Raw genomic sequence first — 26,330 nt, forward strand, 5'->3', positions numbered from 1 at the left:
TGATCTCTACGTTTGCTTTCTTCAAGTGGGAATCCACCTCTTCGGTAGCTTTTGAATTGTTGATAAATAATTTAGCTCCACCAATCTCCACAATCAAATATGCATACATAACAGGTGAATATGGGATATCACTGCCTCTCAAGTCCAAACAAGACCAGTACACAATTGAAACCAAACGTCCATAACAAACCATTGAACCTCAACCGAAACTGCTTTCGAAAGCTTACCATTCGTTATGACGTGAGCTGCCTCAAACCAGTACGCAATTGAGCGTTGTAGTCGGCACCGATCCTGCAACATTGCCAACAATTTACAGCAATTGAGCGTTGTACAACTGATGATTCATTTAGCAACGAGATGCCACATTTCAAGCATTGCAACAGCCAGGTAGTACGACACAACAGAGAACCTAAAAAAGGAAAAAGGTGTCAATCATCTTTAAGACTGTTTCTATTTCAATTCTCAAGCAAATTTTCAAAACGTGATACTTTTAGTGATAATGATAAAAGGTGCCGAGCCAATTCTACCTTATCGGTACAGACAATTACATCAACAGATTCTGATGTTGAATTTGATGAAGAGGATGACAGCATTGAAACCATCACTCTCGGGGACAAAAGGGATAGGCATTAAGACTAGTGTCCTGGAGGAGAAGGCGACAGCATGTAACATGTTATGTTGTTGTGCTGATGAGTTGAAGGAAGGTTTTTTTCCTTGGATTGACCAGGTCGCTTCCACATTGGTTCCTCTTCTTAAATTTTATTTCCACGAAGAAGTTAGGAAAGCAGCTGTTTCAGCTATGCCAGTACTGTGGTCTTCAGTAAAATTGGCTATAGAGAAGGGGCAGTCACAAGGCCGTGACACAGCTTACTTAAAACAATTGTCTGATTATATAATTCCAAATTTGGTGGAAGCTTTACACAAGGAGCCGGAGGTAGAAATTTGTGCAAGCAAGTTGGATGCACTGAATGAATGCATACATGTCTCAGGACCACATCTAGATGATAAGCAAGCAAATACCCTGGACCAGAATCAATACCAGCAGGCGTATGTCGAGCCTCATGCTCATCCTCATCCTCAAATGCAGCATCCACAACCTCAAGGTTACAAGAGAATCTTCACTACGGTAAAAAGGGAAAAAACACAAAATAATTACCAAGCAGTAAAATTTCAAAGAATTCCCAATTTGGCATCCAGGCAAAACAATTGGAGAAAGCTAGGTTCAGGTTACCATTTTCGAACATAGCATCGAAGAGGTCAATCCAATTTCTGAACATCCAAAGTGCTTTGCAGAGTTACTCTTCTGGAATACCAAGGGCACCAATTGAAACCCTATCTGCAAGAGATAAATAGAGAGGAAGAGAATTAGTAAGAGAGAGAGAATTGAGTGGCCACTGTTCACAGAAAAACTTGGAGGCGAATTCTGCAAAACAAAGAGAGCTGAAAAACCCTAATTTTGAAGAGGATTGGTGGCTACCATTCAGAAAAGAAAAGGAGAGAATTGAAAGGCAACGCTTACTCACATTCGTCGGTCGGGTTCGCCGCAACCGGTTAGCTTCCTTTCCGAACTTTATTTCTATGTTTCGATTCTGCTTTGCTTCCTTCTGAGGGAACCATGATTGTTGTTCAAATTCGATTTCATCTAGCAATACTGTTTGTTTGTGATAATATCTTGCTGTTAAATCTTTGATATTGAAAATGGAAAGAAACTGTACTTCTGTGCGTTAAGATGAACTTGTTGAGTTCTGCTACTGTTTTCAACTTTGTTTTATTTAAAAGGGCTTGGTCCGTTTTTCTTTATGTTATCTGTTAGCGCACGAGATCTTATGACAAGGATGTCTACCTGGTTGAGTTGGTAAAGAGGTGCTTTTGTAAACCTTAGGTTCTGGGTTTGATCCTTGGTTTGCAACATTTTTCATTTTAACATATTTTCTATTTTTTATTATTATTGCCACTTTTTATTATTTTGAACCTTTTATTTTTATTTTTTCTCCTTTTTTAAAACACTTGTTGATTTTAATGTTAAACATCGATTTTAATTTATGGATTCAACGATTTCCATGTTGTTCATCCATGATTATTTTTATCGATATATTGATAGCATTTCGCCGCGTTTCGATTAATCGCATATGACATTTCAATTATTGTCAACATGCGCAAATCGGCTTTGAGCACATTATTTAGGTTTTATGTGTCCCTCAATTTCCATCCGTGCAAATCCCGATTTTATCTTTTTTTCGATTTAATTTTTAAGTGTGTTGTAAATATAACTTGTTGTTTTATTTATTTTCTTCACATGGCTTACTCTTGGGCCTTCTTACAATGAGACGGTTCCTTTGCATTTACACTCATACATTGCATTATTTATTATTTGGGCCCCGTTTAATTATTCTAATACTTTGAATCCCTATTTGGCAAAATGTACCCCACTCCCCGATGTGTAATAATCCTGTACTATTTTATTTCTTTGGTTGTTTAGCTAGCTACTAACACAAGAATAAAATCAACAATTTCAAAAAGTACAAAAAAATATATGACTCGATCCAACGTCGAGTATTTTCTCAATAAACAAATCAATTCATTTCTTTTTCCATCCTATTCCATTCCAGTTCTTCCTAACTTCATCAAATGCTTGATCCAATGTCAAGCCATTTTTCATAATAAAAAAAAATAAAAAAAAACTTAATTCATAGTCAAGACTTTTTCAATAAAGATGGAAGTGGAACGTGGTGTATACCACGCACTCCTGAGACTAGGATTCGAGATGTATATCTCGCCAATCCTAGCTTTCGCCATCATCCAATTTACCCACTTTGTTTTCTCAAACACTCATTCAAGTCTTTCTCAAACGTCCATCAATACTTGATCTAGGTCAAGTCATTTTCACCACAAAAACTCAAAATACCTAATTCTTATTTAACACTTTTTCAATAAAGGTGGAAATGGAACATGGTGTATACCATGCACTCCTGAGGTTAAGATTCGAGATGTATGCCTCGCCAATCTTAACTCTCGCCATCGCCTAAAATTGTCAATGCGGTTTCTCCAAACCCTTTCTCAATCAAATTCAAAACACTTAATTCTCTATCAAACACTTTTGCAAATAAAGATGGAAATGGAACATGGTGTATACCATGCACTCCTTAGGCTAGGATTCGAGATGTATATCTCGCCAATCCTAGTTCTCGCCATCACTCAAAGCACATCCAACCAATCAAACCCTTATCCCTAACACTTCTCCTTGCTCCACTCGTCAATTCTTGTGCCGATTAGGTAGCACCCATTAGATAGAACCCTTTGTATGATAACATAGGTAGGATTCCCTTATTCTTTTATATGATAACATAGGTAGAATTCCCATATTCTTTGCATGCCAACATTAGGTAGATGTTCCCATTTGTAAATCCTAACACCTAAGTACATATTGCATGACAACTCTAGGGCAGAGCTTCCCCCATTTCTTTTAGACCTTCCGTGCGTCTCCGATCTTGTGGCATGTCAGTCCGTCCTATTGCTAAGAGGTAACTGCCTAAGACTCGATTCAGCGAGCTGCGACATCTACTGCTAGGACGTGAACACATTGCCCACTCTCCTTTGACACAACTGGTGTCCTCCTTTGTAAGTCCATGTTCGGATGGCAACCCCTATGTAGGGGAACTACATCGCCCTGATCCTTGTTCCAGACGAGGTATGTAGGCAGGTGGTCATGCGAGACCACTCCGGGCACCTTTCTTTTTCTTTTGTGTGTGTTTTGGTTCGGATGCTGATGTAAGTCCAGTGATTGGCAGTCGGGCTCCACGTTTGCCCTTTTATGTGTGTTTTGGTTCGGATGCTGATGTAAGTCCAGTGATTGGCAGTCGGGCTCCACGTTTGCCCTTTTATGTGTGTTTTGGTTCGGATGCTGATGTAAGTCCAGTGATTGGCAATCGGGCTCCATGTTTGCCACCTTTTTGTGTGTGGGTGTCTTGTTTTGTTTGGCGTGCGTGAGCCGAACTACGGCAACTCTGATTCTCATGTTCAGATGAGATACGTAGGCACAAGATGCGAGGTCTTGCCGAGTTTGACTAACGACTAACAACTAATCCTTGTTTGCTTTCGCCCTCGTTGCGATCCTTTCTCTCGCCCTCGTTGCGATCGAGACCTTCCCTTTCTCTTGCCCTAGTTGCAATCGAGACCCTTATTCCCGTAGTTAGCTGAACTACGTTTTGCTCTGATTCTCATTCCCGATGAGATACGTAGGCATAAGACGCGACGTCTTAGCGAGCACACATCTCTTTCACCCATAGGTACCCGAGCTACAAAGACTCTGATTCTCATTCCAGATGAGATACGTATGCAATGGATGCGACATCCGTGCGAGTCATTTTTCTCTTGACCCTCTTAGTAAATAGTACATTAGATTAAACACACACCCTTTAGACAAGAACAAACAAGAGTGGATCCCGTAGAGTACTACGGATGCGTAGGGGTGCTAATACCTTCCCTTCGCATAATCGACTCCCGAACCCAAGATTTGGTTGCGAGACCTTGTCTTTTCCTTTCCTTCTCTTCAGGTTTACTTCGAGCGTTTCCTTTCCCTCCTTTGGGATAAATAACGCACGGTGGCGACTCTTCTGTCATTCCTTCTTCGCCGGTTGTTTTTTCGCACCTTCTGTATTTTTCGGGTTGCGACAGCTGGCGACTCTGCTGGGGACCCGGTTTCCCTAAGCGAGTCCTTCCTAGCTTTTGTAGGTTTCTTGTTTGTTGCGTGTTTATTCTTTTGTACAGTTATTTATTTTCAGCATTTACCTGCTTTACCTTATTGCATTCATGTACATATGTTTGCTGTATCTGCTGCCGTTTATCTGTTTGTTGGGGTGGGGTGTTCTATGAGAGGTAAGCCCATTACCCAGGCTTGAGTGTACACACAGATTTTAGAGTGGATGTTCATGAGGCTTGCGTGGCATGTTGCTACGTTAAGTCGTTCGTGAAGAACCACACCCAGACGAGGTTTCTCTTGGATATATCTTGTCCTACGGATGTTCCGTAACGACATGATGTTCCTCTAGAAATTGTCGACTCTGGTGACCATTTCCCGAGAACTCAGTCGAGGCCTCTCCTCCGAGACGTGATTATGTTAGCTCTGGTGGGCGCATTCTCGCTGCTCAATCCGAGGACCCCGAGACTGGGAACTTGCTTTAGGATATCCTGTTGAGGGGAGTCAGCAGAGGTCTTTTATCCCGTAATAATGCCAAACCTTCAGTGGTAAACGTATTATTCTCGACTGAAGGGCTGAAGCTGACAAACTTCTGTTCTTAGAACCTACCTGTGAGGGGAGGGTTTGATCTCTACAGATACGGTTTCTGCCAGTGGTGCTGTGATGGTGACTTTGGTTCAGCCAAATTTATGGACATTTATTTCTGGGACGCCGGAGTTCTGTCTGTGGTTTATCAATGGGTTCCGTTTATTTCGGATCCCCGGGTTGAATTTGAAAGTACCTGTTCAGAGGATCTGACTGTCATCCATTCAGTGGATGTTCCTGTGATGATAGTGATGTAATCCCCAGTTCCGTTTATTTCGGAACTCCCCAAGTCGGATTTATGGTGACTTAGTCCCGATGACTGTGACTAGTTCAGAGAATGGGTCTTCAGATGACTTGGTGGCGCAGTGACTTGCATTCATGCATTTGCATCGCATTCATCTGCATTTAACTCGTGTCTATCCGTACTCAGGGTCCACTTTTTGATTAAGATTCTGGTTGAGAGATATCCAGATGTCGAAATGTTATTGATGAAAAATTATCTGTCTCTGTGAAACCAAAATCAAAGGAATATTCCTGGTACGGATAGACATTGCATGTGTGAGTCATACTAACCCATTTGCTGTTTTGTAGGTGTCAACCGGTGCGCATAGCTCTTCTATTCAGACATACAGTCAGACTCAACAAATCCAAGCTGATGGATCTTCCCAACGCCGATATCCTTGAACTGAAAGAGATGATGAGGAGATTGTTCAGTATTGTGCAAGGGCTTGCCTTGGGGCAGAAAGCCATGTCTGAGAGATTGGAAAGGATTGAGAGCTGGATGATCAAGGAGAAAGTTCAGGGAAAGGCTCCATCATTCGATGTAACAAATCCCTCTAGCTCGGTAGCAAAGAAACTCTCTGACAGTGGTCCGCTCAAAAAGGAGGTTGAGTCAAGTGGTGTGCCAGCAAAGAAAGAACGCAGTAAAGATCGTTATCATCCTTATGTTGTTGCTGTAACCACTCTTGTTGGTAACTCACCTGTACCCCCGCAACAACCACCACTTCAACGGAAGGCACCGAGAGCTAAGAGCCAGGTGAGAAAAAAGAAGGAGGATCGTCAGTTTGAGGAGCCACCTGTGACCTACACCCTTCTGTTCAGGAGATTGAGAGATTTGGGGTTAGTCCGACCAAGGATTTTGATTCCCATAGCACAACAGAAGAGGCCTGCACACTATGATGAGAATGCCAGTTGTGAATTCCATTCTGGGGCACCCGGGCACGGTGTTGAGGGTTGTAGGGTTTTCAAGCATGTTGTCCAGGACATGGTGGACTCCAAGATCATCAGCTTGACACAGATCATGGAGGGGGATGTCAACCCTGTACCCAAGAAGGGTCCTGTAAAGATGAAGATGGTGAAAAAGGTCAAGAAAGGAATGGAGATGACAGAGGAAGATCAGTTAAAGGTTCCCATGTCTGTGGTCCCAGAACCTCTAGTGCAGGATGGAGTTTCCCCTGTTATTGATAATTGTTGTGCGGCCGTTGCCACAGAGGGGTGTGTATTGATGGGAGACACGACCCAGAAGATGAAAGAAGTAGAAATGGACATTGGAAAACTTGAAATACCCAGTCAAGCAATCGAAACCGTCCAGGTGGAGAGCGCTCTTGTTGTCGAGAAAGAGAAGAAGCTGTCCATTTCTTCTTATAAACAAGCTCTAGAGGTGGTGAAGAATCAAGAGGCCCGAGGTTGGGGCAGAATCATCGACATAGTGGTAAAGGCAGACATGTTCGGGATTGGTTATCCAGATCAAGAGTCGTCTAGACCAAACAGAGGACGTCGTCCACCGTACATCTTTGTCAGTGCAGGAATGCTGGATTCTGATCATGCTTGTTCAGTGAGTGAAGAGATCGACCGCGACCGCGAGCTCGAGCTGTGGATAAAGTCGTGCGTACCAGGCAACTGGAAGGCCTCCAAAAGCATCATTGTCACTCATCCGGAAGTGTAGTATTTCTGTGTTTCAATTGTTGTTTGCATGAAAGCCATACGTTTTGCCCGAAACGTACTGGTCCATTGTAAGGGCCATCTCATGTGTTTCATTTTGCAACGTTTTGCATCAGTAATAAATGGATGTTTTTGTGATTAAAAGCGGTGTTCCTTGTTTTTCTTTTTTTACAGTTTAAAAAAATAAAAATGGCAATGTTTTTCGTTTTTCTTTTGAACTTGTCTCGTTCCAACCTCAAAAGTGATTACCCTCCTGATCTCATCGATAACAATTTGGTTACACCTTTGTATGACTTCGACAATTCGATCTACCATGCCGAAGGAGAAGGCGAAGAAGATTGTGATTTGTTGGAATTAGCCGGGTCGTTGAAACCAGAGGAGAAGGTGATTCAACCGCATGAGGAGTGCTCAGAATTGTTGCTCCAAGCACCGCCGAGGTCAGAAAGCGAATATTGAGGCCGCTTTAGAGGCAAGTCGAGAACAGGATGATATATGTGTGCCTGGTTGTATCTAGATGCACCAAGGTAGGATATCAATGTTGTGGAGGCACGAGTTACCATGGAGAGAAGACTGTCCTCCAGGGAAGCGGAAACCGGTGCTGAAAGATGAGAATGTGTGTGGACTGTCGAGATGTGAGCTGAGCTAAGCTGAAAGATGAATTCCCGGTACGTCACAACGAGGTATTGGTTGATTATAAGGCTCAGTTTATCTTCATGGATAGCTTCTTGGCCGAGACCAGATTGAACTGTTGCCAGATGATATGACGTAAACCATGTCCATCACACAAGGGGCATCTTCTGGTTATAAGGTGATGTCGTTCAGTATCGAGAAGGCCGGTGCCAAGTATCAGAAGTCTAGGGTGACTTTGTTTCATGATATGATTCATCGTGAAAGCAAATTCCATGTTGATGACATGATGGCAAAGTCCCAAGCAGAAGAGGGGCATCCGGTGGACCAAGTTGTTTGACAGATAGAGATAACTCATACTGTTGAGTTCGAATTAGCGCACTTATGGAGTGCTGTCCAGCAAGCTGCCGAGGCATGTTGCGAACGAAAGAGGAATCAAGGTTGATCCTGCAAAAAAAAAAAAAAAAAAAAAAAGTAGTAGGAACCTCTGATTCTGATACCTTCCGGGGAAGAAACGACTGCTAATCTGGTACCTGACAGCCCTTAAGGGGTCTATGAGGTGCGTATTGAGTCAGTATGACTAGTCTTGTCGAAAAGAGCACGCAATTTACCTAAGCAAAAAGTTTATCGACTGTGAAACAATACACTCACTGCTCGAGAAAACTTGATGTACTTTGGCATAGGCTGCTCGCCGATTGAGACAGTGTATGCTGGTTCATACCACCTTGTGGATGTCCAAAATGGATCTGATCAAGTATGTGCTTGAGGAGCTAGCATCGAACGGACGGGTTGTGAGGGGGCAAGTGATGTCGACTGAATACGATATTCAGTATACCTCCCAGAAAGCAACCAAGAGGAGGGTATTGTATGGTTATCTCGCCCAACAGCCCACTGATGATTGTCAACCAAGGAAGTCTGAAGTCCCTGATGAGGACGTCTCGAGGTACTCGAATCGAAAGATTGAGAGTGACCAATCCCGGAGGAGGGGCCTGACCCCGAATCCGAACGGGTTTTGATGTCTGATGAGGAGAGTTTAAAGAGAGTGAGCTAGTGCTTCCCCGATAACATGTGAACGCACCAATGATAGTGGCTGAGTACGAAGTTGGTATCCTGAGTGTCGTACTTTGGTACGTGCATCTACTGGGGCAATGCCTTCCTCATGTGGTATGGGATGGAAGTGATATTGCCTGCTGGAGGCTAGATTTCATTGTGAAGAGTCCGGATGGATGAGAAGTTAGAAAAGGGCGAGTGGATGAGGACTCGGTATAACACATTGAGCCTGATTGAGAAAAGAGGCTGACAGTTACTTGTCATGGGGCAGTTGTACCCAGTAAATGAAGCGTGTTGTTGACCGAGAAGTGCGACCTCGTGGGTAGCATGGAAGAGATGTGGTGTTGAAAAGGATCCTTCCTCCTCAAGACGATCGTGGGGCAAGTGGATAAGCAATTATGAATGTCTGTTCGTGGTCAAAAGGGGTTTTCTCTGACAGAGCCTTGTTGCTGACGACCACGGATTGATGAGGATTTTCCATCCCCTGTGAATGCGGACGCAGTTAAAAGATACTTCGTGAAAAATAGACCCGCTGGACAAAAAGAATAAAAGAGTCCAGGCAAAAAGGGGCATCCCGGCGAACCAAGAAAAAAGAAGAAAGGTTCGGGCAAAAGTTAGGGATAATAAAAGAAAAGAACTGTACACCCGGCAAGTCGAAAACCCCACAAGGGCGACTTGGGCAAAAAAGGGTATCCCGGTGGACTGAAACCCGAAAGGGCGGTCCAGGCAAAAGAGGGAATGAAACGAACAACTGTGTCTGGCATGATCGTTTGTGCTTTGATTAAGACATCACGGCTAATCTCCGACAGAGATCGAATCAGAAGCGTCTTGTTCAGAAGGCCGAAAGTGCGGAAAGTCTTGAGGACATATGAGGTGTAACTGAGTTGGAACCCGATGAGATCACGGTTTCACATAGCCATTAGGATAGAGTTTTTTTCCTTTTGTGTGCAATCACCTCTTTCCAGGGTTTGCCTCCTGTGCGTCGCTCAGTTCTGAGCCGTCCTTTTTATTTCAGTCAATAAATGCGTGTTCAGTCAAATATTTTGTTTTTGTTTTCATTACCGTTTTGATTACGAAAACATCCATTCGTTTTGATAAGAATAGTTGCATTTTGAAACATAGAGGTCCCTTCCGATGCGTGCTTATAAGATTGAAATCTGGAAATCTTATTCAGAAGTTTGAGTGACCAGGGTATTGAAGTGTTGGCACGCCTGGGGCACGCTTTTATCTAACAATCTCTTGTGCAGGTACCGTTAGATATCTTCATTCGCTAGCATGTAGTGGTATGAAACCTTTTGACAAAAGAGATCCCTGCAGAGCCCGACCAGGGGCAATGGATAGACGAACGTGGAAAAGCCCGTGACAGAGTTGCGACGACGATCCTGAAAGCTAATCAAGAAGACTCTTCAAAGTCTAAGGACTGGAAAGTTTGTATGAATCCCAGGAATCCGATCTTCGTGGGATGAATCAGAGGAGTCTAGGCGAGTCTGGGTGTTCTCAAAAGAGGAAAGCCGACACTGTGGGTGGACGATGGATGCCGTTGTTCGGCGACTCGACAGGTGTTCCGTGTCCAATAAGCTGTATTTTCCCAGTGGGTGTGAGAGGGTTACCTCCCTAACAGATTTGAGATCAGTGTCTCCTCAGCGAGCCTGAAGGTTACTGCCTTCCCAGTAGAGTTTGTGTTGATGGTTTTCCCTCAGTGAGATCCCCAAGCGGATCGGGTTTGGAGAAAATCATCCCCAGTAGAGATAAGAATGGGTTGCCTCCCCTAGCAGGGCGATCTCCAAGCAGTTCGGGTTCGATGGAGTGCATCCCCAGCAAGGTTTGTCTTTCCCCAGCAGGGTGGAAGTTGACGTGATTATAAGATCCTCAGCACAGTTCCTGGAGTTCCCCGGTGTTTGTCTCTGGAGGAGACGTGTGTTTATGCATTCATCATTTAGATAAGCATAGCATATTGCATCATTAGTGCATAGCATTTCCATGATCATGGGGCATTGTGTAAAACAAAAAAAAACTCATGCATCAACATTGCAAACATATCCATTAGCCCTAGGCCGTGGTGACCAGCCGAGTTTGGTTTGTTGGAAAGAGTTTAGCATCGCGCCATTGGATCGGCTTCAGAATTGGGTTCATCAGCATGGTTGAGAGGTTGGTGCTTTCCCAACAGGTGACTCCTTAGTTGAGTGGGTATCCCCAGCAGTGTTACTCCCCGAAGTTGGCAGCATCTTGCAAGCTTGGGTCCATTCCTTTAGCAGAAGTGGGTGTGTCTGATCTCTCCATGTAGAGTCTACCCCTTAAGCAGAAAGTGTCTACCATTTCCTTCTGCGCTCCCCACTGAGTTATATCCTCGTGGATGACGGTTGTTTCCATTCCCTCCCTAACGGGATGGGTTTTCCCTATTGAGTTCTGTCCTCATTAGGATGAGTCCTGTTTCAGTCTGCCTTTTTGGATCGATCCTAAATTGGCTTCCTGTTGGCTGTCTCCCGTGCTTCCCTGGGGCATAAATGAATAATCGCTCACTAACCGGCACCCATTCATCTCATCCTCAGCGGAATTTTTGGCTTCTATCTACAAACCGGTAGTTGTAAGTCCTATCTTTGTGGTTTTCTACCTATTAACTGGTAGCTGTAAAATCCCACTTTCATCCCCTTGGTGGAGTTAACCCTGTGTGCTCATCCTATTGATGACTGGTTACTTTTCCGTGGTTTTCTGCCTACTAACCGGTAGATGTAATCCCCTCTTTGTGGTATTGATAGTCTTGTCCCCTTTGGATACTTGCCCTGATCAAGCAGTATTGTCCCCAGTGGGTCTTCCCCTTTCTTTTGGGTATTTGCTCCGAGTTAGCAACTTTATCCTCTTTTGATTGGTCATCTTTTGCATGCCTGGTCCTAGTACCCTAATGCCTTTCTTTTCGGTCGATTATCCATTTAACAACCTACAACCCGGTTATGGATAATCTTCCATGCGAGTGTATTATCTACACTTTGACGGCTACAGATAATATATCTCATGCACTCTTTGGTCAATCTTTCGATTGTTATCCCTAGCTTGGGTCTTTCGCATGCGTGCCGGCTCACGTATCACTGTTTTGTTATCTTCGCCGATGATGATAGACATGAAGAATTTTCCGGTATCCAGACCGAAGTGGCATTCAGGCCAGTTTCCGATTTCCAGATCGAAGAAGTTCTCAACAATCAGGACGAAGAACTTATGGTATTCAGACCAGTTTTCCGGTATTCATACCGAGGCGGTATTCAGAACGAAGTGGCATTCAGGCCAGTTTTCCCGGTATCCAGACCGAAGTGGCGTTCAGGCCAGTTCCCGGTATCCAGACCGAAGTGGCATTCAGGCCAGTTTTCCCGGTATCCAGACCGAAGTGGCGTTCATGCCAGTTCCCGGTATCCAGACCGAAGTGGCATTCAGGCCAGTTTTCCCGGTATCCAGACCGAAGTGGCGTTCAGGCCAGTTCCCGGTATCCAAACCGAAGTGGCATTCAGGCCAGTTTTCCCGGTATCCAGACCGAAGTGGCGTTCAGGCCAGTTCCCGGTATCCAGACCGAAGTGGCGTTCAGGCCAGTTCCCGGTATCCAGACCGAAATGGCATTCAGACCAGTTTTCCCGATATCCAGACCGAAGTGGCATTCAGGCCAGTTTTCCCGGTATCCAGACCGAAGTGGCATTCAGGCCAGTTTTCCCGATATCCAGACCGAAGTGGCATTCAAGCCAGTCTTTCCCGATTTTCAGATCGAAGAAGTTTCTGACGATCAAGTCGATGCAACTTGTGGCATTCAGGCCAGTTTTCCGATTTCCAGATCGAAGTGGTGTTCAGACCAGATTTCCGGTGATCAGACCAACATTGATACTCTCATATTCCGATGCTTAGTGTTCAGACTAATGTGCAGCGTTCAGGCCATGGGTATTCCTGTGTTACCATTTATTTTGGTATTCAGGTCAACTTCCTGTTTCGGTACTCAGACCGATTTTCACCGTACCAGATGGATTCTTCTTTTGAGATTGCTTCTTTGACGATGCTGACAGGCATTGTTTCATAGGGATTCATGATCAAAATCCGGGTCTTCTTAGTATTTAACCATCTCCCACTACGATCATGTGAAGAACATCCTGCTTCATATTCTCTAGTTGAAGACGCTTAAATAGGGGCAACTGTCATACCCCGATTTTGCTCCTGAATTTTTTATGAGGTTTGGTTTTGATCCAAAGTCATGGTGTTGTGATTGTGGATACCTCTATGGTCTGGGTCATCTGAACAACCAAGTTTCTTGTGTTTCTAACCACTTGCCAGTCATGTTATTGGTTCATGGATACTATAACCTTATGGTCTTATTTCATGGTTTTGTTCATACACATTATCAGTCAAGTTATTTTCTTTTCAAAAGTCAAACATTCAAGTCATGACTAAACCAATTGTGAAAACCAACTTCAAACCATTTTGTTAATCCGTTTCAATTTATTTCATGTCATTGTAGACCATTACATGTGAGTCCATACAAGAAAATACAAGAAAATACAAATTTTGACATTTTGACCAATTGTTGACTTTGGTCAATAGTTGACTTTTTGGTCAACTTTGACCAAAGTCAACCCAAATCCATTAAACCTTAAATTCACCCATAATTGTCCATTGAATATCCATTTACAAAGAAGATCATAATTGACACCGACCCTGGAATCGATGATGCTATGGCTATATTCCTTGGAAACGTTTACAACTATCTATGGAAACGTTTACACTACTCTTGCTACCAGAAATGCCTTGCATCTTTTGGAAGTTGCTGGAAGAACTGATATACCAGTTGCTGAAGGATCCCATGTCACATTAACTAAAGGGACGAAACTTCGCATTATAGATTCCGTTCATGGTGCAGATGGACTTGGCAACCAAAACTTTCCTCCACCAAATGGGAAACCCATTGAAGAATCAGCTACTGAATTCTTGCGAAAGCTGACCCTGGAAAAGTCACTGTGGTGGCGTTGGGCCCTCTTACAAATGTTGCTTTGGCTATACAGATGGACCCGGAATTCGCTAAGAACATCGGGAAAATTGTTCTGCTTGGTGGATCTTTTGCAGTAAACGGCAATGTGAATCCAGCTGCTGAAGCAAATATATTTGGTGATCCAGATGCTGCTGATGTTGTATTCACAAGTGGTGCAGATGTATTGGCAGTTGGAATAAATGTTACTCACCAAGTCGTATTGTCAGGTTCTGATCGAGAAAAGTTAGCAAGTTCAAAAGGAAAATTTGCTCAATACCTGACCGGAATCTTAGAGGTGTATTTCTCTTACCATTGTGACGCATACAACACCAATGGAGTTTACCTTCATGACCCAACAGCGTTGCTTGCAGCCGTTGATCCTTCACTTGTAACTTGCACAGAGGGTGCTGTTAGAGTCCAAACCTGCAAAAAGAAACCAGTTGTCAGGTGCATGACTGGAGACTTTCAGTTTGCGGCGAATAGATTCGAGCAGGAAGCGGATTGATTCTACAAATGATACATTCAAAGAGCCAAGAGCCAGAGAACCGAGACTGTATCGTATAAGCCTCTTCATGGAGGAAAAGACAGAAATAAAAGGAATTTCTGGTGATGCTTCACCATGTCCCCAATAATAAGAGGCGACAGGTCCGACAATCACCGTTGATGAGCATGCAATGAGAAATTGTGTAACCTAATAACAACCAAACAGGTGAAAGAGGATAGCAACTCCAATATGTGGTGTGTAATGGATGTTATATCCGCAACAGCGATCACAGATTACCCTCTTTTCCATGAGGCTATATGAACAACAGTTAGAAGCATGACTCTGTTATATTCTGTTAAACTAAATTTGTTAGTGTTAGTTAGTGAATGTCAAAAATGTTAGTTGATAGGTTGTTAAATTCTAGTGAGGCCATCACAAAAGGATCACAAGCACAATTCAACTTCATAACATTTACATAGATTTGCCTCCCTTGTTCTAGTGTCGTTAAAAGAGAGCAAGCCTTGACAAGGGTAGCGAAAGTGTGTGCGCCCAATTGCATTCCAGCAAGCCACATCTGATGGTACACAAAAAGAGCATGCTCTTGTTCCATTTTGTCCAGTTAATCGATAGCTGCAGCCCCAAACTCAACTCGTAAACCAGGCTATTGCTTCAAGTCCCGAGTCTCACTAACAACTTTGTGAACTAGGTCCTCTAGTAGGGAATGATTCACATCAACAATGGATTCAATGAGACAATAATATCCTTGTTCTAGAGCTATAATATGAGCTGGGAGCTGATTGTCAAAGACAGTATAAATTTTATCACCACCGGGTCGCACGCCATCAAAATGGTCTTTGAATGTTTGATCAAATGAGCGGCATATTTCCATAAAACTTTCCCCCAACATCAGCTGCAACAGGCTTTCCACAACATTATTTAGGGAGGTTAATCTTTGGAGGTGTGTCTTGAACAGCGCCGAGTACTGAACCATCTCCAGGACGAGCAACCTTCTTGCCAAGAACTTTCACAGTTTCAATCTCGTCCAGTGGTTTTGCATTTTCAGCAGCATGAGCCTGAGCCAAATTGGAATAATTTAAGGCTGATTATGAGAAGAATGCCATTTTATCTTCTGTAAGCTTCCTCAGGAACCTTGCTGGATTACCTCCTCAACCTCTCCACAGGGGATCCTGGTATGCTGCTTGACAAGAGCTCCAGCAACAACCATGACATGTTTCTCAACATACACACCATCAAGTAAGGTCACGCCCATTCCAATGAATGCCTCATCCTCAACAATACATCCTTGTAACACAACAGTGTGACCTACAATGACATTATCTCCAATGATAGCAGCTTTGGCTTGCAGCGGCGGTAGTAGCGTTTGTGTCATGGTTGCTTGCTGTATTTTGGAAGTTCGTATCGGCTGCGTTTTGGAACTTTGGTGCATTAGCTTGTTCATGTTTTCATGAATTTGTTAGAGTTGGAATGTTTCAATTTTAGCTCTGTCACAATTTTGAAGGAGGTTGAGGGTTGAATGGTTCATGGCTTAGTTCTTGAAGAATTCTGCCGCGACTTTTCATGCAGGAAGTTAGTTTGCTGCCAGTGCTTTGCCTGACTGTTGAGAAGGGCAGGTTCATAGGCATTTACGATAGCAGGATTAACAGAGGAAGTATCCGACCAAAGAGCGACACCGCGGGCTGCCAAATTTCCAATTTCTGATATAACTGAATTGTATGACATGATCTCTACGTTTGCTTTCTTCAAGTGGGAATCCACCTCTTCGGTAGCTTTTGAATTGTTGATAAATAATTTAGCTCCACCAATCTCCACAATCAAATATGCATACATAACAGGTGAATATGGAATATCACTGCCTCTCAAGTCCAAACAAGACCAGTACACAATTGAACCCAAACGTCCATAACAAACCATTGAACCTCAACCGAAACTGCTTTCGGAAGCTTACCATTCGTTATGACGTGAGCTGCCTCAAACCAGTACGCAATTGAGCGTTGTAGTCGGCACCGATCCTGCAACATTGCCAACAATTTACAGCAATTGAGCGTTGTACAACTGATGATTCATTTAGCAACGAGATGCCACATTTCAAGCATTGCAACAGCCAGGTAGTACGACACAACAGAGAACCTAAAAAAGGAAAAAGGTGTCAATCATCTTTAAGACTGTTGCTATTTCAATTCTCAAGCAAAATTTCAAAACGTGATACTTTTAGTGATAATGATAAAAGGTGCCGAGCCAATTCTACCTTATCGGTACAGACAATTACATCAACAGATTCTGATGTTGAATTTGATGAAGAGGATGACAACATTGAAACCATCACTCTCGGGGACAAAAGGGATAGGCATTAAGACTAGTATCCTGGAGGAGAAGGCGACAGCATGTAACATGTTATGTTGCTGTGCTGATGAGTTGAAGGAAGGTTTTTTTCCTTGGATTGACCAGGTCGCTTCCACATTGGTTCCTCTTCTTAAATTTTATTTCCACGAAGAAGTTAGGAAAGCAGTTGTTTCAGCTATGCCAGTACTGTGGTCTTCAGTAAAATTGGCTATAGAGAAGGGGCAGTCACAAGGCCGTGACACAGCTTACTTAAAACAATTGTCTGATTATATAATTCCAAATTTGGTGGAAGCTTTACACAAGGAGCCGGAGGTAGAAATTTGTGCAAGCATGTTGGATGCACTGAATGAATGCATACAGGTCTCAGGACCACATCTAGATGATAAGCAAGCAAATACCCTAGACCAGAATCAATACCAGCAGGCGTATGTCGAGCCTCATGCTCATCCTCATCCTCAAATGCAGCATCCACAACCTCAAGGTTACAAGAGAATCTTCACTGCGGTAAAAAGGGAAAAAACACAAAATAATTACCAAGCAGTAAAATTTCAAAGAATTCCCAATTTGGCATCCAGGCAAAACAATTGGAGAAAGCTAGGTTCAGGTTACCATTTTCGAACATAGCATCGAAGAGGTCAATCCAATTTCTGAACATCCAAAGTGCTTTGCAGAGTTACTCTTCTGGAATACCAAGGGCACCAATTGAAACCCTATCTGCAAGAGATAAATAGAGAGGAAGAGAATCAGTAAGAGAGAGAGAATTGAGCGGCCACTGTTCACAGAAAAACTTGGAGGCGAATTCTGCAAAACAAAGAGAGCTGAAAAACCCTAATTTTGAAGAGGATTGGTGGCTACCATTCAGAAAAGAAAAGGAGAGAATTGAAAGGCAACGCTTACTCACATTCGTCGGTCGGGTTCGCCGCAACCGGTTAGCTTCCTTTCCGAACTTTATTTCTATGTTTCGATTCTGCTTTGCTTCCTTCTGAGGGAACCATGATTGTTGTTCAAATTCGATTTCATCTAGCAATACTGTTTGTTTGTGATAATATCTTGCTGTTAAATCTTTGATATTGAAAATGGAAAGAAACTGTACTTCTGTGCGTTAAGATGAACTTGTTGAGTTCTGCTACTGTTTTCAACTTTGTTTTATTTAAAAGGGCTTGGTCCGTTTTTCTTTATGTTATCTGTTAGCGCACGAGATCTTATGACAAGGATGTCTACCTGGTTGAGTTGGTAAAGAGGTGCTTTTGTAAACCTTAGGTTCTGGGTTTGATCCTTGGTTTGCAACATTTTTCATTTTAACATATTTTCTATTTTTTATTATTATTGCCACTTTTTATTATTTTGAACCTTTTATTTTTATTTTTTCTCCTTTTTTAAAACACTTGTTGATTTTAATGTTAAACATCGATTTTAATTTATGGATTCAACGATTTCCATGTTGTTCCTCCATGATTATTTTTATCGATATATTGATAGCATTTCGCCGCGTTTCGATTAATCGCATATGACATTTCAATTATTGTCAACATGCGCAAACCGGCTTTGAGCACATTATTTAGGTTTTATGTGTCCCTCAATTTCCATCCGTGCAAATCCCGATTTTATCTTTTTTTCGATTTAATTTTTAAGTGTGTTGTAAATATAACTTGTTGTTTTATTTATTTTCTTCACATGGCTTACTCTTGGGCCTTCTTACAATGAGACGGTTCCTTTGCATTTACACTCATACATTGCATTATTTATTATTTGGGCCCCGTTTAATTATTCTAATACTTTGAATCCCCATTTGGCAAAATGTACCCCACTCCCCGATGTGTAATAATCTTGTACTATTTTATTTCTTTGGTTGTTTAGCTAGCTACTAACACAAGAATAAAATCAACAATTTCAAAAAGTACAAAAAAATATATGACTCGATCCAACGTCGAGTATTTTCTCAATAAACAAATCAATTCATTTCTTTTTCCATCCTATTCCATTCCAGTTCTTCCAAACTTCATCAAATGCTTGATCCAATGTCAAGCCATTTTTCATAATAAAAAAAAAATCAAAAAAAACTTAATTCATAGTCAAGACTTTTTCAATAAAGATGGAAGTGGAACGTGGTGTATACCACGCACTCCTGAGACTAGGATTCGAGATGTATATCTCGCCAATCCTAGCTTTCGCCATCATCCAATTTACCCACTTTGTTTTCTCAAACACTCATTCAAGTCTTTCTCAAACGTCCATCAATATTTGATCTAGGTCAAGTCATTTTCACCACAAAAACTCAAAATACCTAATTCTTATTTAACACTTTTTCAATAAAGGTGGAAATGGAACATGGTGTATACCATGCACTCCTGAGGTTAAGATTCGAGATGTATGCCTCGCCAATCTTAACTCTCGCCATCGCCTAAAATTGTCAATGCGGTTTCTCCAAACCCTTTCTCAATCAAATTCAAAACACTTAATTCTCTATCAAACACTTTTGCAAATAAAGATGGAAATGGAACATGGTGTATACCATGCACTCCTGAGGCTAGGATTCGAGATGTATATCTCGCCAATCCTAGTTCTCGCCATCACTCAAAGCACATCCAACCAATCAAACCCTTATCCCTAACACTTCTCCTTGCTCCACTCGTCAATTCTTGTGCCGATTAGGTAGCACCCATTAGATAGAACCCTTTGTATGATAACATAGGTAGGATTCCCTTATTCTTTTATATGATAACATAGGTAGAATTCCCATATTCTTTGCATGCCAACATTAGGTAGATGTTCCCATTTGTAAATCCTAACACCTAAGTACATATTGCATGACAACTCTAGGGCAGAGCTTCCCCCATTTCTTTTAGACCTTCCGTGCGTCTCCGATCTTGTGGCATGTCAGTCCGTCCTATTGCAAAGAGGTAACTGCCTAAGACTCGATTCAGCGAGCTGCGACACCTACTGCTAGGACGTGAACACATTGCCCACTCTCCTTTGACACAACTGGTGTCCTCCTTTGTAAGTCCATGTTCGGATGGCAACCCCTATGTAGGGGAACTACATCGCCCTGATCCTTGTTCCAGACGAGGTATGTAGGCAGGTGGTCGTGCGAGACCACTCCGGGCACCTTTCTTTTTCTTTTGTGTGTGTTTTGGTTCGGATGCTGATATAAGTCCAGTGATTGGCAGTCGGGCTCCACGTTTGCCCTTTTATGTGTGTTTTGGTTCGGATGCTGATGTAAGTCCAGTGATTGGCAGTCGGGCTCCACGTTTGCCCTTTTATGTGTGTTTTGGTTCGGATGCTGATGTAAGTCCAGTGATTGGCAGTCGGGCTCCATGTTTGCCACCTTTTTGTGTGTGGGTGTCTTGTTTTGTTTGGCGTGCGTGAGCCGAACTACGGCAACTCTGATTCTCATGTTCAGATGAGATACGTAGGCACAAGATGCGAGGTCTTGCCGAGTTTGACTAACGACTAACAACTAATCCTTGTTTGCTTTCGCCCTCGTTGCGATCCTTTCTCTCGCCCTCGTTGCGATCGAGACCTTCCCTTTCTCTTGCCCTATTTGCAATCGAGACCCTTATTCCCGTAGTTAGCTGAACTACGTTTTGCTCTGATTCTCATTCCCGATGAGATACGTAGGCATAAGACGCGACGTCTTAGCGAGCACACATCTCTTTCACCCATAGGTACCCGAGCTACGAAGACTCTGATTCTCATTCCAGATGAGATACGTATGCAATGGATGTGACATCCGTGCGAGTCATTTTTCTCTTGACCCTCTTAGTAAATAGTACATTAGATTAAACACACACCCTTTAGACAAGAACAAACAAGAGTGGATCCCGTAGAGTACTACGGATGCGTAGGGGTGCTAATACCTTCCCTTCGCATAATCGACTCCCGAACCCAAGATTTGGTTGCGAGACCTTGTCTTTTCCTTTCCTTCTCTTCAGGTTTACTTCGAGCGTTTCCTTTCCCTCCTTTGGGATAAATAACGCACGGTGGCGACTCTTCTGTCATTCCTTCTTCGCCGGTTGTTTTTTCGCACCTTCTGTATTTTTCGGGTTGCGACAGTGATACACTAGGAGTAGTCATTCTTATGATGTATCTCCTTATAGGTCTCCTAACTTCTCTCTTTGTTATTTTACCACACCTTAATCTCATGCACACTCACACTCAGAGAATGAGAAGTTACAGGAATGAAGAGTTATAAATATTTCAAAAATGCAAAGTAAAAACACAAAAAAAGTTCCACTCGGTGTGCCAATTTATTTACTGTGAAATTTGGTAAACAAATACAAGTTTCTATTAATACTTAAGGGATCAAACTCGAAAGTCTCCTGAAACATATTTGTGTGAATTTATGGTTTTAAACAACATTCTGTGTCGAAATGAAAGGATAACTTCTTCGATTTAGTTCAAAGTTTGAAGAAAGATTTGGAACGAAAGATTTTTAGAATAAGGATAAAAAACAAAACAGAACAAAACAGCAATGCAATGTGAAGTAGAAGCGTAAAATTTAAAGTGAATTTGAAAGGTAATTCAATACATAAAAGTTACTTAAATGTGAAAAGACCATCAATTTATAAATTATGGAACACATGCGTATATTTTCCTCACTCGTTTCTCAAATGCGCAGATACTTTGAGCTTACAGAATATGTGTACAATTGCGGACCCCTTCTCAAATGAACATAAGTACCTTTATATACTACTTTAAAATAACTAGTCAAGCACGGTCGACTAACCTTAACACGACACACTTCATCCCCATGCAGTGGTTCTCTCCGACGAGCCTCCACGTGTCTTCGAATAACCGTCTATATTAAACCAGTTCTCGCTTTTTTACCATCATTCAAATACCTTAACTGCTTTGACTGGTCATAAAGAATCGTTTTCCCACATCGAAGTCCTTAATGTCCATCATGCTCCGACAACCCACTTTAGCATTTTCCACATGTAATGCCCAAGTCGACATTGTTTCCATTGTAATGAACTCCAACCTCAGCCAACATAGCTTAGTATTCAATTTCACTAAGTCCCCGAACTCTTACAATGCCCTTCGACGTGGAATTACTTCGACCGACATCATTATTCGTGACTTTCGACATAGCATCAATTTGGTTCCCCTTCGATTTCAATTCACATGTCCTTCAACCTAGCATAGTCATCATTTCCCCATTAATACTTGCTAATTATAGTCAAGTCGAAAAATTCAAAGTAACACACTTTCAACCGTCTCCCCTATAACTTAATTTAATTTTTATTAAAATATAGTTATAATATTTTTTATACAATTTTTTACAACTTGCGAGAGGTTTAACGTTTAGTAAAAAGGTTTAATAGTTTCTAGGGATTTAACCCCTAACAAAATATTTGACATCATTAATCTGCTACACCACTGACTACCACATGTTTCTTTATGCGACTCTGTGTGCTAGTTAAATAGTTTGCTAGCCTATAGTATTTTGTGAGGGTTAATCTGCAACATTGTTGTGACAGGTTAATCTTCCAAAAAAAAAGTTGCGATGACGTCCATAACGAGATGGTTTAGCCATTAGCATAATTTAACTTGTGAGTTGATTTTTGGCATTGTGAGAGGTTTAATCCTGACCAAAAAAAAAAAGAATTTTCTTGTAGTGCTCATTCTTTTCAATAACTCACAAAACTTTAATTCTTTTTCAATTTTGATGTTTTTCATTAATTCACATTAAAATATATTTTGAAATACATATCGTCTCAATCCCTATTCAACCATCCAAACTTCCAACATCTCAGATTCTCTATTTCTTAAAGCATTGCTACCACGCCTTGCTTCTCCCCCAATAAAATTTAAATTCTTACAAATTCTCATCAAACTCCTTTGTTATATTTTCCTTCTATTCTAACCTTTAAGTTCTTATTATAAGCTTCCTTCACACATTTCATATCATATTCAATTCTTTTATATCGATCAACATATAAAATATAACTACCCACGTAGAAATAATATGTTTCAACCCTTTGATTCTGCTGAATGGATAATTTTTTTTATTGTCAGTCATCCAATGCTGGCTACTCCAGTAACATGTGAACCCAAATATATAAATTTACATATTTCAGAGGATTATCATCTAAGACAGCTTATTTTGGAAATATACTTAGTTGATCTCGAATATTATGAGTTGTTGCTTGTGAAGATAGAACTCGGAGAGTACAAAATATATCTACCACGCTTTAAATACGAATCATGGAATCTTACCTGTCAATGTTGACTTGAAAAGCTCTAAAATATTATCAACATCACATCTCTCTCTCTTGCATTTCACATAAACAGATCAAGACAATCCTTGTGTTCTTTATTTATTATGAGTTGTTTTAGAATTGTGCTTGTGGCTTTACTCTCGTTCCTGTTCTTGCTTCCAAATACCATACGATGGGGAGATGATGGATATGCCATTGTTTGTAAGATTGCTCAGGTTGTTTGTTTTTCAAAATGAAATTTCTGTTATAAATTTAGTAGTGAAAGAAAAAATTAGAGATGGATTTCAAATGCACCATGAATAACCAGACAACATTTGTCGCATACCTGAAAAATTCAGTAGCGTTATTTTATCAATATTTTTAATAAAATTTAGATTATTGGTTTTTTAAAAACCTCCTATGATTACGGCAATTTTTGTGTATCACGGAAAAATTTGGTTGTATTAATTAGTAACGGTTGAGATTTTTCTTACGTTTTTGTAGGGTTGTGATTGCACCTACAACTCTGGGTAGTTCATATTGATTCAAAACTTGTATAAATATGCATGATATGATATATTATTAAAAAAAATCTCAGAATGTCTCAATATTGATATATGTTGTTTGTGTACTTCAACCACATGAATCTCACATGAATCTCTAGTTGTTATGAAATTCAAACTAGATAATTTTGTCTACAAAGAACACCTCTCTTTGTGTTCTGAAATCTAAATTGGATAATCTTGTACACCATACCGACAATAGAAATGTGGTTAAGATCGAGTATCGTTCACCATCAATCGACAATGAAGGGAAGATTAGGTTCAATAACTTTGAACTGAAAAAGAATGAACATTTAAAAGTCATGTGGAACACATCACCGATACAAAATAAAATGTCTAATCGGGGTGGATGTGACAATTATCATATTTGTAGACGATAATATCAAGATATTGAAACGCCATGAATCATCTAGTACTATTTAAGTTTTATTCATGTTATTTTCATGTTAAGTTATGCTAAGAAATATTTGTATTAAGTTATGTTAACCTGCAGTAATCTGATTATAATTTTTATCTAATGAAATGTTAAACTAAAGTGTCAAAAATATACAAATAATTCACTACAAATCTAAAATAATATTAGAGATAATAAATAATGAAAAACCTAATAAAATATATACATGTCCAATGCGGACAATGTGTGTTATCAGAAGTGCCAAACATACATATCACTAGATGGATTTTCTAAATTCATGAGATTATCTGAAAGAAGTGTGATCCTCTACAACCGTTGTTGGTCACTCATATCAGGTGGAGGCGGTGACATGTCATCTGAAGATCCTCCATCATAGGAAGGTCTAGCATTGTCAGCAGAATGAGCATGTGGATGATGCGAGAGTGTGATATTGCAACATACCACTCTAAGTAACCATCCTCACACATGTCTGTCACAAATGAACGAGAAATGTTCATATATTCAACAATGCACAAGAAAAAGAAATTACACATACAAGATGTCTTTGATCAATAAGAACTAAATAAATAAAACATAATAAATATTAATACCTGAAATAGACTCGTATAACCAGCAAGATGCCTCGTCCCAAAGACAGTCGCTTCTCTAAGGGCAGTATATAGCATCTTTAAAGTAGCAAACTCTCATGCCTAGTTGACACGTCCAAGCTCAGTAAACAAGGAGATGTATTTAACATCGATGTATACATGACACTTATTCGCTAGGATAATACATTCTACCATATGCAACATGTATACTCTAGTGGTTGCCTCAAACATAGAGTATTTCGCCAGTGTATGATATGTATCCTAGAGTCAAGAGGGACGAAAGTGAGACGACCCCCTGTTAAAAGTAAACTCCGCCATGACCATGACCTTGATGACTCTAAAGTACTGCTCAAATGTAATACATACAAGCTCTTGATTAAGGAAAGGAACAGTAAAAAGTTACTTCCAGGGGAAGATGAAAGAGGAAGGAGACATCATCCATGGTAATCGTCATCTCACGAAATGGAAGATGAAAGAAGGATATTTCCTTATGCTATTTCTCAACAAATGCACATTAAAATGGAGCGTCGAGCATGGTCACCTTTGTTCATCCTGAGACTCCAACTCCTCACCAGACTGAGTCGTTTCCTCAATGTCAACATGAGTCTCCAACTCAGTTTCAACCTCAGTTTCCACCTCAGTGTCAGCCCCAGCCACCTCTATCTTAGTCTAAGCATCCACCTCAGTGTCAGCTTGAGCCTCAACCCGAGTCTCTATATCCTCCTGAGTATCAGGATCTACATCAAAATCTCCCCCCATCCAACACTACCTCCTATATGCTGGAGAAAACGGGGTGTGTGTGACTACTCAAACATGATACTCCTATACGAACTGGTGGGGACTACTCTACCCATCAGGAGTTGCGAATCCTCCCCATCATCTGCCATGCACGATGAGAGTCCTTTACAACTCTGTTTAGCTGTCGAGAAGCAAACATGTCGTCTTTTCATCTGGTCCTCACTTAAAAAAAACAAAGAAATATAAACTACTAGATTTTTAAAAATCCAAAAATAAACAATAAACTAACCATATTTTTTGAAAAAACAGATTACCAAATCCTCTTCTTCCGAAATTTTTGAAATATTCGGTAAGTATAAGCATTTTTACCGGACATTTCATAAATGTGAATAAATGTATGTGGCTTAATCGGATTTTTTAAAATCTCTGATAAAAATACATGTAAAATTAAGGATTTTTACCATAAATTTTGAAAAACCCCGTAAAAATGTATGGTTTTCGTAAATATGTGATATACAACATTAAATATCCGGTAAAGATTTAAAGAATGAACATAAAAATGGACTTATTTGAAAAATTTAGTAGAATTCAAAATATCCGATTAATTGCACAAGTATTCTCAAAATTCCAAAATCTGACTAGTGATAAGAGATTTTTTTTTCTTATTTTAGCTAAAGAGTAATATAGGAAATACAATTTTTTTAGAGTTTTAGGTATAGTTTTAGAGGTATCTGGTTAAATACTCAAATTCAGGATATACCAAAAAATCGAATGAGACTACCCTTGCAATCTTCCATGCCTCTGATAGATAAACAATGAGTTCATAAAAGCTTTAGAAGGTTGAGTCGCTGGTGCGGTGAAACAATGGTTCATCAAATTAAATCATATAAAAAATTATTGATACATGTGAGATGTTATCTCATAAGAACGAATAGGTGTTGACAATGTCTGAATTGATCTTGTTCAATGATGGTTGAGCAAACCGCGCATACAAAAACATAAAGAAAAATTCGAAAATCACTATTCAACCATTCAAATTTCAACACCTCAAATTCTCTATTTTTTAATGCAAATTCTCGTCAAAGTCCTT

General features: G+C 40.9%; 1 protein-coding gene and 1 pseudogene across 1 annotated transcript; one reads left to right on the top strand and one right to left on the bottom strand.

The window, feature by feature from the left end:
* The first annotated feature begins 499 nt into the window (after nucleotides 1-499).
* LOC127122737 (probable uridine nucleosidase 2) lies at nucleotides 500-14,397 on the top strand (annotated as a pseudogene).
* A 911-nt stretch (nucleotides 14,398-15,308) lies between these two features.
* Nucleotides 15,309-15,766, bottom strand: LOC127122738 (gamma carbonic anhydrase 1, mitochondrial). The gene is made up of 2 exons (XM_051053028.1): nucleotides 15,539-15,766; nucleotides 15,309-15,449 (listed from the first exon to the last, which is right to left on the bottom strand). Exons 1-2 carry the CDS (start codon nucleotides 15,764-15,766, stop codon nucleotides 15,309-15,311), a joined length of 369 nt encoding a protein of 122 aa, XP_050908985.1.
* Between the last annotated feature and the right edge of the window lie 10,564 nt (nucleotides 15,767-26,330).

This window comes from Lathyrus oleraceus, chromosome 2 (assembly GCF_024323335.1).
Source record: "Lathyrus oleraceus cultivar Zhongwan6 chromosome 2, CAAS_Psat_ZW6_1.0, whole genome shotgun sequence".
In the NCBI taxonomy this organism is placed as follows: domain Eukaryota; kingdom Viridiplantae; phylum Streptophyta; class Magnoliopsida; order Fabales; family Fabaceae; genus Lathyrus; species Lathyrus oleraceus.

What these genes read in the sequence shown, in the direction of transcription:
- LOC127122738 (XM_051053028.1), bottom strand. Translation starts at nt 15,766, where the DNA reads ATGACACAAACGCTACTACCGCCGCTGCAAGCCAAAGCTGCTATCATT. An exon ending in CCTGTGGAGAGGTTGAGGAG is followed by an intron (nt 15,450 to 15,538) that starts GTAATCCAGCAA and finishes AATTTGGCTCAG; the next exon opens with GCTCATGCTGCTGAAAATGC.